The sequence below is a fragment of the Anarhichas minor genome, unplaced genomic scaffold, assembly GCF_050575085.1.
Source record: "Anarhichas minor isolate MPS153535 unplaced genomic scaffold, ASM5057508v1 ptg000074l, whole genome shotgun sequence".
Lineage (NCBI taxonomy): Eukaryota > Metazoa > Chordata > Actinopteri > Perciformes > Anarhichadidae > Anarhichas > Anarhichas minor.
In genome coordinates this window covers 969,917-979,214 of record NW_027466520.1, presented here as the reverse complement: position 1 = coordinate 979,214, position 9,298 = coordinate 969,917, and the positions used below count along the sequence as shown (strand labels likewise).

The 9,298-nt window shown below is 47.1% G+C and overlaps 2 protein-coding genes across 2 annotated transcripts; one reads left to right on the top strand and one right to left on the bottom strand.

Moving 5' to 3' along the window:
• Positions 1 to 191: 191 nt before the first annotated feature.
• cldn11b (claudin 11b) lies at positions 192 to 2,096 on the top strand. Its single transcript, XM_076080740.1, has 3 exons — positions 192 to 437; positions 958 to 1,122; positions 1,570 to 2,096. Exons 1-3 carry the CDS (start codon positions 212 to 214, stop codon positions 1,827 to 1,829), a joined length of 651 nt encoding a protein of 216 aa, XP_075936855.1. The 5' UTR covers positions 192 to 211; the 3' UTR covers positions 1,830 to 2,096.
• Positions 2,097 to 3,902: 1,806 nt separating this feature from the next.
• slc7a14b (solute carrier family 7 member 14b) lies at positions 3,903 to 8,492 on the bottom strand. Its single transcript, XM_076080851.1, has 7 exons — positions 8,192 to 8,492; positions 7,294 to 7,530; positions 6,479 to 6,696; positions 6,240 to 6,386; positions 5,520 to 5,728; positions 4,666 to 5,441; positions 3,903 to 4,273 (listed from the first exon to the last, which is right to left on the bottom strand). Exons 1-7 carry the CDS (start codon positions 8,490 to 8,492, stop codon positions 3,903 to 3,905), a joined length of 2,259 nt encoding a protein of 752 aa, XP_075936966.1.
• Between the last annotated feature and the right edge of the window lie 806 nt (positions 8,493 to 9,298).

Genomic DNA, 9,298 nt, shown 5'->3' with positions numbered 1-9,298 from the left:
CAGAGAAGGATTCAAATATAACTTCTGCGAGTTTGATCCTTTTTTACTGAGTTTTTCAGTATCTGGAAGAATAAACAAGGCTTTAAATTCATACAACTGCAGCGAAACAAAGAAAAAAATCAAACACTGCAATTAGTTTTTTTTTAAATCCACATTTTTAAGATTTATTTTTGTCGGAGTTGAGCGCGTAAAAACGCACGGCGGCGGCTCCATGGCGCACATGTGCAGGCAGATGACGGGCATCGCGGCGAGCTGTGCGGGCTGGGTCGGCATCATCGTCGCCACGGCCACTAACGACTGGGTCCGGTCCTGCGACTACGCGGTGGTGACCTGCATCCGCATGGACGAGCTGGGCTCGCAGGGACTCTGGGCAAAGTGCGTCATCTCTCCCGCGCTTTATCACTGCGTGGCGCGCACCCAGATCCTCTCCCTGCCAGGTGAGAGGGGGGGAACGCTGGGTGGATGGAAGGAAGGATGGAAGAAACTATGGATGGATGGAAGAAAGGATGGATGAATAAAATGATGGATGGATGGATGCATGGGGGACGGATGGATGGATGAAACTATGCATGGATGGAAGGACGAATGGATGGATGAAGATGGATAGATGGATAAAAGGATGGATGGATGATGGATGAATGCATGGAGGGTGGGTGGGTGGATGGATAAATGGATGAATGGAAGGAAGGATGGACGCATGGGAATGGATGGATGGATGGATGAATGGATGATGGAAGGATGGAAGTGTAAATGGATGGATGGATGCAAGGGGGATGGATGGATGGAAGGATGGATTCATGGGGGATGGATGGATTGATGGATGGATGTATTCTCATTATATCCCGTATTTAAATGGCAGTATTGTTTAAAAAGTGACTCATGAGTTTGTGATTTCTACCTTTAACCCAGAGTGTCTCTCTCTCTCTCTCTCTCTCCGTCTCGCTCTCTTCCTCTCAGCGTACGTCCAGACGTGTCGTGCCCTGATGATCTGCGCTTGTCTGCTCGGTCTGCCCGCGATGCTGCTGGTTCTGATGTCGATGCCCTGCGTCAAGCTGCAGACCGACAACTTCGCCATCAAGCAGCGTCGCGCCCTGGTGGGAGGCATCCTCTACATCCTCATGGGTGAGGATAGACCTCCAAACACACACACACACACACACACACACACACACACACACACACACACACACACACACACACACACACACACACACACACATGCCTACTGACAGTTTTATAAGACAGTATTTTTTGTTTCAGAGGACAGTTGTTTTACATTTAATGGGCAGTAGTTTCAGAGAACAGTAGTTTTAGTTGCAGACTAGTTTTGGGAGGTACAGGACTCTGGTCTCTCCCAGCTGTTGCAGGAGGGAGGACGGGTGGAAGGAGGGTCAGGGTCTGTCAAACCAGGCCTCATCCTGACTGGCTTCATCTGCCAGACCGTCCTCCTTCCTGTTGGATGAGACGAGCACTTCCTGTGACAGCCTCAGGGTCGGGACATCCAGACAGATACATTATCAATGAATGTCTTCATAAAATGACATCTCCGTGTCTTCTCGTGTCCTCCAGCTCTGTGCGGCATCATATCGACCGTCTGGTTCCCCGTCGGCGTTCACCAGGAGGAGGGCCTGATGTCGTTCGGCTTCTCTCTGTACGCCGGCTGGGTCGGCTCCGCCCTCTGCCTCCTGGGCGGCACCCTGATCCTGTTCTGCCGCGGCACCGACCCCGGGACCCCGAGCAGGGACAACAGCTTCTACTACTCCAGGCAGGGGGGCACGGCCACGCCGCTGGACCCCCCCGCCAACCACGCCAAGAGCGAGCGAGTGTGAAGCTGCTAAATTTATCATAATAAAAGTCTGTGCATTTTTCTCTTTTTACATTTTGCTGAGTTAAATAATGTCATCGGCCAATTTTGTGTCTTCTTTTTTCAGATTTTACATCATTTGAAAATAGCAAACTGTTGCTTGTATTTGTTTAAAAGCTCCTGTTGTATTATTTTACTTTTAATAGCATGATTTCCAAATATTACCTGAAGTACAGATAATTCAAGAAGCTAGTAGATATCTTAGATAGATTCATGTACCAACAACACCTTTAGCTTCTTCATATTCACAGCATAATCAATATATGTATCAAGAAAAATAATAAAGGTCTTTAAGTAATTAAGAGTCTCAGAGTTTCACTCAAAATGAGACATTTATTCCTGCAATGCCTGATTCTCATTTACACATGTTAACACAAAGTGCTGCTGCTGCAGACGCTAAATAGAGCAAACACTCCTTCACGGTAAACACCATTCACTCAAACAAGTCAAAACAAACACAAAAGTAACAGAAAGACGCCATGTTCTTCAAGTTTCTTCTTGAGATTGACATTTGAGTTTTAACAAAAAACAACATTTTAATTCTGGCCGACAAGTCGTCTGATTGGCTGAGATCAAACTCAGTGGGTTTTTTTTTCTGGGTAACTAACAATGAACAGAATGGACAATGTCCACCTTTCCCTTTTCAAGTCTGCTGATGAGTCTCTGGCTCCGCCCCCCCTGAGGTTTGACTCAACCAATGAGAGAAAACCTGCCTTCTGGTATTGATTGTAAAAGCCTTTCTGCTGACATAAGTAGCTTCACAAAGCCAGACCTTTGTTTCTACATTTGGGTCATAAAAATATCGAATGTGAGCGAAGAAAAAGAGCTACGAGGGATGAAACGGATTTCCATCGAAGCCACAGCTTCTGTATTAAGTGACTGTTATTATTATTTTGGTTAAAAATAAGGACGTCCCAATAATGTTTTTCTCATCCCGTCCCAAGTCCTCTAACGTTGAGTATCTGGGTTGAGTAAAGATACAGAGTTCAATCCAGATTTTCTTTGCTCCAGTGCACACTGGAGATAAACGTCCTTTATAACCACCAAGCATGATCAATACCTGACTTTAAGTACACAACCAACACGTTTAAAACAGACGCAGGATACGTGAGGCAGAGTTGCTCGAAAAGCGTCGCCACCATAGATTGAATATAAGAAGTGGTGTTATAAGACGTAGTCGTCGTGACGTCACTCGTTGGTTTGTGAACTGACGTTTTGAAGCCTTAAGTTCGCCATTTTGGCCGTCGCCATCTTGTTTTTTTCTGCAACCAGTGAACAGGACGTTACTTGGACTGAGGAGGAGTGACGTAGAGACGCCGTATACATCTCTTGTAGAGACCTGTCAATCACCGTGTTGCCCCGCCCTAAAGCATCCCCTGCTTTATGGTCTGTTTGACTCTAAATGGACCATAATGTACTAAATGAACATCATGCTGTATTGAAGAAGACTTGAAACTAGAGATTGAGACCATAAACTCATGTTTACAATGTTTACTGAGGTAATAAATCAAGAGAGAAGTAGAGTCATTTTCTCATAGACTTCTATACAACCAGAGGAGTCGCCCCCTGGTGGTCAGTAGGGCGGGGTTTACTGTGATTGACAGGTGTGATTGACCAGAGACGTATACGGCGTCTCTACGTCACTCCTCCACATTCCAAATATGGTAACTTCTGTTCATTGGTTGCAAAAAAACAACAACATGGTGACGGCCGTAATCCAAGATGGCAATGGCGAAATTGCTTCAAAACGGCAAAGGGTGACGTCACGATGACTACGTCCACTTCTTATATACAGTCTATGGAACCAGGATGTCGGTGGACATTCAGGGTGCTGTGATGGGAGGCGTCCATCGTGTCCTCTCCCCCTACCTCCTCCTCTGATATCCAAACCACACCGAGCAGACAAAGACGAAGGGTTCTTTGGTGAGTATTAAAATAAAACCTTGTGACCTGTGATTATTTGATTTGGTGTCTCGGGTCGGCGGCACTTTTTTTAAGTCATCATTTTTAAAATCTTTTCAGAGGAAGCATCCTCTGTTCAGTTTTCCTCTTCTTCCTCCACATCAAAGCCGTGATTGGTCCTTCCTCTGGACTTGCTGGCAGACTGGCTTCCCGGTCCAGACTGATATCCATACTGGTCGCCATTATGCTCGTACTGCTCCCCATCTTCATATTTGTTCTCCTGCTGCTGGTGCTGGTGGTATCCCCTCTCCTCCGGGGCGGACCAGCCCTGGTAGGGCTTCTCGTCCCGCTCCTCAGGTTGGAGGTTGTCGTCGGTGGGGAAGACGTCGCCGTCGTCGTCCAGGTGGTCGTCGTAGCGCTGGTAGGAGCTGGCGTGCGCCTGCTGCTCTCGGGCGTTCAGCTCCAGCGTGCTGTGCCACACTCCGTAACAAGCGTAGATTAACAAACCTGAGGGCGGACAGACGGCGACGGTTAAACCCAAAACATCAAGACAGTCAGGAAGAGAAACTGTCCAACCGTCTACTTTCTATAAGTAGTTTACATTTATCTCAACATTGTGCTACCAGATGCCAAAATATGCCAAAAGCTTCAGCTGTTACATCATTTCTGACCGTTGACACCATGAGAAGCACATCTGTCACAAATGTAATGCAGTGTGGATTTCAGCGGACTGGGGGGACCCTGAGGTCTTACTGGACTCACTAATTGGACTTACAATAGCATATTCCTAAACTGAAGGCACAGTCCAATATAGCAAATAGCAGAACATGTGTATTCTACATGAAGACAGCTTGTTACTACTGCATTTGGAATCCATAATCAAGAGTGTTTCATCTCACCTATGAAGCACCAGACGGTGAACCTGGCCCAGGTAAGTGGAGACAGTTTCAGCATGAGGTAGCTGTTGACCAATATGGCCGCCGCAGGGACGAAGGGCACGCAGGGCGCCATGTAAGGCAGCCTCCTCCCGCTCTCCGGCTGCTGTATGATCGTGATCAAAAGCTTCACCAAGGAACCCGCCATCAGTGTGGCCATGAGGCCGGAAAACACCGCCCCGACGCCGGTTCCCTGCTCGACGCCGAATATAACGGTGGACCAGAGGAGGAAGGACGTGAGGAAGAAGAGGAGGGTGCATCGGGTCACTGTGCGGCCGGTGATAGGCGTGGGTCGGGCCGACGCGTCGGGCATCGCCAGCCGCAGCCGCAAGGTGTAGTAATGACCTCCCAGGAGCCTTTTCAGCAGGGAGGCTTGGCCTGTATGGAAATCGGAGTCGTCCCCCTCTCCTTCGGTCCCGCCAGCGTGGTAGGACGCTGATCCATCGCCGTCCGAGCCTCCGATCAGCACTTGGTCGTCTTTGGTTTGGGCGGTCCCGACATCCGCGCCGACCGCGTCCTCCCCGGGGTCGAACTGGTGCCCGTCGCTCTGTTCATCGGGCTGGTAGCGCAGCAAGAGCACGCACACGCTCACCAGAGTGTAGGCCAGCAGCGTGCCGATGGACATCATCTCGATCAGGTCCCTGAGGCTCACCAGCAGAGCCAGGAGCGCCGCCAAGCACCCTGACACCACACACGCCACCGCGGGAGTGTGCGTGATCGCCGACACGTGAGACAGGAACCTGCACACACACACATTTAATCGCAGAGTTAGCCGGGAACTGGAGAATCCTCGTCACACCTTTTTCGTGCTTCCTCACCCGAACAGCAGGCCGTCGCGGGACATGGCGTAGATGACTCTGGGCATGGGGAACAAAGAGCCCAGCAGAGACACGGTGAGTCCGGCTATGGAGCCCACAGCCACGATGTATTTACCCCACAGGAAGCCGTGCAACGCAAACATCTCCATCAGGGGAGCCGAGCCATCGATCAGGTCGTAGGGGACCATGAGAGTCAGGATCACGCTCACCTGTACAGAGGACGGCCACTCATTCATTTTACGTCTTTCTAGTTCAAAATGGATCAGATCTGAATGTTGTAGCCGATGTGAAAGTCCCTTAAAAGCAAATGCAGACACGTTTTTATTGATGATATCAGTGATTACATCAAATTTAGCTTGAATTGTCTTTTTTGTTATATGACTAGAATTGGTTTTATTAGAAAATCTGATGCTTTTATAATTAGATTAATTTAATTTGCTGCCTTGTGTGAGGCACTTTGTCCCATCGGTTATGAAAAGTGCTCTATAAATAAAGATTACTATCATTGTTATATAAAACTGTGTATGTTTGAAGCTGTGTTTTTCTTGATTGACAGGTTTACCAGCCAATCACCTGCTGTCCAACACAGGCGTCCATCTTCTTTGCCCATATTTGGATATTATGTTTCCACGCTCCAAAATTACTCCCGAAGGGGGAAATAACCCAAATTTGTTTCAGAAATTTTGTTTTGTTCATGTTACATGCGCGCACGACACTGACCGACACGTAGGCCGTGAGGCAGGTGACCAGCGAGGCGGTGATGGCGTACGGGATGGAGGTGTTTGGGTTTTTCGCCTCCTCTCCCGTCGTAGCGATGATGTCGAAGCCGATGAAGGCGTAGAAGCAGGTCGCCGCGCCTTGCATCACCTGATCAGCAACAAGAGATCACTTTTTTTTTTGCTTTTCCACTCCAGTTTGAACAAGTGACAAAAAAATGCCAAAGTGGTTGAACATCTTACCCCTGACCAGCCGAATGGCAGGAACTTGCCGCTCTCCCAGTTGCTGGCGGAGAGGAAGAAGAGTCCGGCGATGATCATGAAGACCCACACCACCAGGTTGACCACGTTGAGGACGTTGTTGAAGCCCACTGTGTTACGCACACCGAGAGCAACGATCACTGTGACCAGCAGGGCGATAAACAGCGCCAGCAGGTCCGGGTAGGTGTCCTCACCTTTACCTGAGACCGACAGAAGCACAGCAGCATTTATGGTGAAAATATTTCATCGTCATGAGGAGGAGACACAGGAAGGGGTTCCTACCTGTTGAAACTGAGATATTTTGGCCAGTTAGTCAGTTCATCACTTCTATTCCAGACTGAAATATCTCAATGAAATTTGTGTTCATTCATGTTCCCCAGAGGATGAATCCTAATAACTTTGGTGATCCTCTTTTGCCACCATGAGGGTTAGATTTGTGGTTTGAAATGGAATATCTCAACAACTATTTGATGCATTACCATAACATTTTGTACAGGCATTCATGTTCCCCAGAGGATGAATCATGATCATTTTGGTGACCTTCTCACCTTTCCTCTAGCGCCACCATGAGGGTTACATTTGATGTTTTAAGCAAAATACCTTAAAAACTATGACTGGATTGCCATGAAATTTGTTTCAGACATTCATGTTCCCCTCAGGATGAATTGAAATATCTTTATGGCTGTCCTTGACCAAAGAAATCCTGAGTCAACCAATACTTTGGTGACATATCGATTAGTTAACAGACTTTTAATTTGCTCTTGATCAAAAACGTTACACCGACTGATCGTACTGACCGAGTCCTCTGAGCGTGCCCAGATGTGTTATCATGTAGGTGCTGATGCTGTGATTGGCCAGAGAGTCAAACATGCTACTGAGAGCCGACGCCCCCGCCGCTGTGCCAATCAGATACTCCAGGATCAGGTTCCAACCAATGAAAAACGCCACAAACTCCCCGACTGTCACGTAGCTGTAGGTGTAGGCCGAGCCGGTCGTCTTCGGGACCCGGACACCAAACTCTGCGTAGCACACACCTGAAGACAAAAATACACAAATGTAATGAGTTCAATAAGACAATAGGCATTTTGTAAGATTAGAGTATGGTGACATGTTTCCTCCCTCAATCCTACATAAACCGTCCTGCTGCCAGAAATACTCACTAGAGGACCAAATGTGGATTAATCCGCTGCTGAAAATAGTCCGCAACAAATGCTCTATTTTCTCCTGTTCGTTTGATAAACTAAGAGATTCCTGAGCATTGGAATATAAAACTGTTATTGGTAGAGACTCTAGGTGGGTTCTAGACAAAATCCTTGGATAATAAAAGGGTTCTTGGTAGAACCTCCGAATGGGTTCTAGACAAAACCCTTGGAAAATGAAAGGGTTCAAGGGGGGAGGGGGGGTGTTTCTGGGTGGAATTTTTTATAGATGGTTCTAGGTGTAACCCTCCAAAAGGGTTCCAAGCAGAACCTTTCTAAAAGGCTCTATCAGGAACCAAAAAGGGTTCCCCTTTGAGGACAAGCCAAAGAACCCTATATGTTTCTAGTTAGCGCCTTCATTTCTAAGAGTGTAGGAACCAATGGGCTTGGAGCTGAGAGATAAGACGTCAGACAGTATTGAGAGACGGACTAACACATTGTTGATTTTGGTTTTAAGTTGAACAATGTTCTGTTGTGTCACCTCGTGTTGCCTCACCTGACAGTATGGACGCCACCGCTGCAATAATGAAAGACAGGATGACCCCAGGCCCAGCCATCGCTTTGGCCACCAGCCCGGCGACCACGTACATCCCGGTGCCGACGCAGCTGCCCACCCCGAGCGACACCAGGTCCACGGTGGTCAGGATCTTGGCGAGCCCAACCGCCGACCCCTCCCCGAGCTCGGTGAGGTCGTCGGAGCCGTGAGCCATGGAGCCCACGGGTTTGGTTCGCAGCAGGCGGGAGTACATGTTGTACCAGGCGTCGCCCAACGACAACCGGCCGAGCCACGCCGCCATCACCACACCTGTTTATCACCTGTTTAATGTAGGTTCGTGACTCCTTCTACCTTTTCTTTGACACTCCCTCTATCATTCTGTCACTCCTCATCAGGCGTCCTCCTCTTTCTTCAAGATCCAAATGAAGGGTATAGACAAAGCAGACATGGAAGAAGAATTCAGATAATTTGATTTAGTAAAAAGTATCAATGAAACAATGAAAGAAGTACAGATGGAAAAATACAGAAGTGCCCCCAATGCTAAAACAAATACCTTTCTTTATGATTAAATAATGATTCTAGTTTAGAATGTGTCTCCCTATTTAATGGCTTAAATGTTGTTTAAAATGTGAAAATATCAATCTGGTGGAGAAATACAAAATCTTGTTTGATATTTTTGGACAAAAAGCAGTTAAATTTAAGAATAAAACTCTAAAAAACTAAAACATGTCTTTAGTTGAAAGTAGTAATTTTTCAACGCTTTGGCTGCAAACTATTCACCTCCATTTCATTTGTTTGTAACATGGTGGCGGTGACTTGATACCACAACAGGTAACAGAAAAAATATGTTTTGTATAATTTAGGCGAACCAATTCTTTAATTAATTCTTAAATAAATAAACAGTGCAATCATAAAAGGCTAATATCAGGCAGGTATGTCTGTGGATGTGAGCCAGCAGGTGATGATGGGATACCATCAGCTGTTCTCATCACTCACTGGAGCGAGACTCCCTCTCTGAAACTTTAATGAAGACCGAGGATCTGCTTTCACAACGGAAAGGTACGACTGAGGAAACAAAAACTGAACCAACTTCTACAAATCTAAAAA

Bases quoted from the DNA above. Each gene is read 5' to 3' on its own strand.
- cldn11b (XM_076080740.1), top strand. From the start codon at position 212: ATGGCGCACATGTGCAGGCAGATGACGGGCATCGCGGCGAGCTGTGCG. The intron at 438-957 runs GTGAGAGGGGGG...TCTTCCTCTCAG, and splicing joins CCAGATCCTCTCCCTGCCAG to CGTACGTCCAGACGTGTCGT. The intron at 1,123-1,569 runs GTGAGGATAGAC...CGTGTCCTCCAG, and splicing joins CATCCTCTACATCCTCATGG to CTCTGTGCGGCATCATATCG.
- slc7a14b (XM_076080851.1), bottom strand. From the start codon at position 8,492: ATGGCGGCGTGGCTCGGCCGGTTGTCGTTGGGCGACGCCTGGTACAAC. The intron at 5,442-5,519 runs GTGAGGAAGCAC...GTGTGTGTGCAG, and splicing joins CGCGACGGCCTGCTGTTCGG to GTTCCTGTCTCACGTGTCGG. The intron at 4,274-4,665 runs GTGAGATGAAAC...GTCCGCCCTCAG, and splicing joins CACCGTCTGGTGCTTCATAG to GTTTGTTAATCTACGCTTGT.